Raw genomic sequence first — 3,560 nt, 5'->3', positions numbered from 1 at the left:
ATCTTAAGAAGAAGAAATTTTCACAATTAAAACCTGAGAGAAAGTGAGCAAACTGACTGCTGCTGATCTTTTGCTACAGGCACTAATGGCAACGAAAAATATCAAATATGAATTTTATGAACTTTTGTTTTTATTGGAACATTTATAAGAATCCTTCTTGATCTGTAATATGGAATTTCGGGCATTATAAAAACTGAAAACAGTAAATTAGATTTTGTCCATGGTACAGCAGAACCCTTATATCCTTTTCTTGCCTTTGTGAATAATTTCAATAACATACACTGTGAATGATATTATACTTCCAAGTATAAGCACATAAAAGCATGACTGAGTGTGTTGCAGCGTCAGAACTACATTGACTTCTGAATTTTGATAAGTAAAATCAACACTGATTGTGTCTCTCACCCACTTACTCACCAGTCCAAAATCTCTGATGCGATAGAGAACGTTATTTATCTTATTTAAAAATGGAAAACGTTTTGATACACAAAACGATACCATTATATTTCCAATTTTGTCTCTAATTGGATGGATTTGATCACCTTGGTTTTCATCTCTATACAATTTCATCAAATATAGTACAAAATTTTTAGAAGCAAGCATGCTCAATTTTCTATTCTGAAAAAATTCAGCCAAACCTTCATTATAATTAGAAACTTCAATGGAGTTTTCAGACAGTTGTCTTAAATGTGGATTAGTAGCCTCTTTAAGAATCCTGAAGTGTGGTCCTGTTGAAATTACAGGTAATCCCTCTTCCACGACTTCTTTTATCGTGTTGATTTGTTGGTAATTGCGTGGAGATGTGACGAAAGACAAAATAGATCCCCCATATAAACTGTTAAAGATTAAGGCGAATATTGCCCAAAGCTGGAAACTAAATCTTGTAAGTGACCACTGTGGTTGCTGAATAGATATATTTAATAAAATCGCCAACATATCTAGATATGTCTTTAAGCAATTAGGAATGTTTTTCTTTCTATGTTGAATAACAAACATCGTTATCGACATTATAACAAATGTCAGGAATATCAATAGCCATGTGGAAGGTAAAAATGGCAAATAAACCAGCATCCAATAAGGTAGTGGATCTGATCGATGTACTATCAGCACACTCTCGTCAAAATATGCTGGATATGTAAGTAGTAAATATTTAGATCGTACTGCATTGACGATAACGGGGCATAGAGCAATATCTGCCCGATTTGTATCAGTTTCACCTAGCATATCTGTCCAGGAACCGTTTGGAAGTCTCTTCCCACAATCTTGGAGTGATTGTTTTGCTACTAAAATAGGTGTAAAATTCAGGTTTTCTTGTAGGCATCTAAACATATTTCCGAGTATTCCATTTGTTTTGAAAGTAGTAGTGTTTTCTTTTCCAACTACAGTAAGAAGAGGCTTCATATTAGTTGCAGCTGCCACTTTAACTTTTGTACCATCCGTATTGGCTGAGAAAGTGTCTGGAAGCTTGATAGATTCATCTTGAGATTGCTGAAGAATACTTACCACAATGTTATCAGATAATAGTTTATATTTTGAAGCAACTGAACACACATTTCTTCTTTTGTTTTCAGTCAGCGATTTACATAGATATTCATAATAAACTATTAATTCATATATTTCTGATGTAGAACAAATGCCCGATATTATCTGATGGAACAATTGGGTATCCTTAACTATCGACGTCATAATTATAACATAGATTGTTTCAAAATTCAAAGGTAATGCTTGTTTTACACTGGCAATTGTTCCGTTTAACGAAATATCATTTCCAACAAAAACAACAAATCTTTTAGGCACTGAAGATCAGGCCTGTGACAGTCAAAGGGAATCCGGAAGTACACTGTTTTAGTTCATAACTTTCACTGCGAGAGATAGATGTCGATAGTGTCGCTCCGTCTCGCATGCTGATATTCACTTGTTTAAGAATGTGTCCATCTTTTTCTGATAAGAACCGATTCCAAGATACGACTTTTGGTGAGAAGTTATATTTGTATTTCTTGAGCCGTCTTGTTTCAATGTGTTTACAATTGATTTCATATTTATAATTAAATATCCGCTTATTTTATAATATGTTGCTTGTTGTATTGTGTATGTGACATTCTTTAAAGCAGTATGGATGACTTGCGGCTGTGTCATTACCGATTGGAAAGAAGTCCTGCTACATGTTTTAGTATTTTCCAGAAAATAGGTTTGTTACATTATAACATTATAGGGTAAATAGTTAAAAGTTTCAGTGTTCGAATATCAATATTCACAAATAATAGTTTTACTAACTTTTATCTAAAATTAAAATTTTGTTGGATTTAGGTTCTGTGTGTTTAACGAAGTAATTGAGTAGCAAAGATACACGTAGGCCTATATATGGCTGACTGAACTTTTTTCGTTATATATACATAAATTTAGCAATACTTAACATGTTTGTATAAGAGCAGAGTGAAAGATAAGTGTAAATTTAACCAAAAAAAGCTGTGGAACTACAAAATGAGTCCTGTTACACATCATGTACAGATTAAGAATAGGTGAACCAATCTAAAATCTTCGTTTAGTTGAATTATACTTTAGTGTCCCTTTCAGTACTGGGATTGAGTATAGCCTGCTCCCCCCAGTGATTTTTAACGAATCATAGTGATTCTAACGATTCATATTAGTTCATAATGAATCGGAATCGCATGTTATAAAGATGTAAGATGTAATTCTTGTGATAAGGAAGCTTTAGTATAAGTAGTAGTAGTAGCGGTAGTAGTAATAGTAGTAGTAGTAGTAGTAGCGGTAGTAGTAGTAGTAGTAGTAGTAGTAGTAGTAGTATTTAATAGCAATAGTAGTAGTAGTACTAGTAGTAGGAACGGGTTAGAAGTTCCGCAGGGGTTGGTTGGGTTCTGTTCTCTATATAAGTACAATAGAAGTAGTAGAAGTAGTACTACTATTACCGGCAGTAGTAGTAGTAGTAGTAGTAGTAATAGTAGTAGTAGTGATAATAATAATAATAGTAGTAGTAGTAGTGAGTCTACCAGTTCCGGTGACAAAGAACTGGGGGGAGCGGGCTATACACAAACCCATTACTGAAACTATATGAGATTCAGACCTTCAATTTAAGGTGGAATTTGAACCAACGTAATGCGTTTATATTTCAATGTACTTCCTGGAAGATTAGGATTCGATTTCAGGCGGGAGCTCATGTGGTTTGGATTCCACGTTAATCAATATGTCAATGTCTCATGTAGCCTCGCTGCTGCACGGGAGTTAAGCAGAAAATCAACTTAACTCATTGAATGTACTTCTATCGCAAGTCGAACCGAGGAACATGTGCATTAAAGGTGTGCATGTGAGCCATTTGACCAGTGAAGAAGACATATAAAAAGTAATTACATATATACCCTGCGTTTGATTAAACTGTATTGTTAGTACCTTGAGAAGTTGCATTTTGTAACGGCAAGTTTGAATTGGGAGCACAATTATTATTGCTGCAAATGCATTTTCTGGGCAAAATGACTCATATTGTCCAGAATAGGGATATCCACAAAGTTCCGGTTCCGCGAGGAACCGGTTCTCGGAGATCCGGT

The 3,560-nt window shown here is 34.6% G+C and overlaps 1 protein-coding gene across 1 annotated transcript; it reads right to left on the bottom strand.

The window, feature by feature from the left end:
* Window positions 1-237: 237 nt before the first annotated feature.
* LOC145661036 (glutamate receptor-like) lies at window positions 238-1,686 on the bottom strand. Its single transcript, XM_081726472.1, has one exon. It carries the CDS (start codon window positions 1,684-1,686, stop codon window positions 238-240), a length of 1,449 nt encoding a protein of 482 aa, XP_081582598.1.
* Window positions 1,687-3,560: the final 1,874 nt, after the last annotated feature.

Source organism: Thermobia domestica, chromosome 9 (genome assembly GCF_964235325.1).
Source record: "Thermobia domestica chromosome 9, izTheDome1.hap1.1, whole genome shotgun sequence".
In the NCBI taxonomy this organism is placed as follows: domain Eukaryota; kingdom Metazoa; phylum Arthropoda; class Insecta; order Zygentoma; family Lepismatidae; genus Thermobia; species Thermobia domestica.
Note: the sequence above shows the minus strand (reverse complement) of the source record. Positions and strands in the feature narration are given on the sequence as shown.

Coding starts and splice junctions, on each gene's coding strand:
- LOC145661036 (XM_081726472.1), bottom strand. CDS start 1,686: ATGACGTCGATAGTTAAGGATACCCAATTGTTCCATCAGATAATATCG.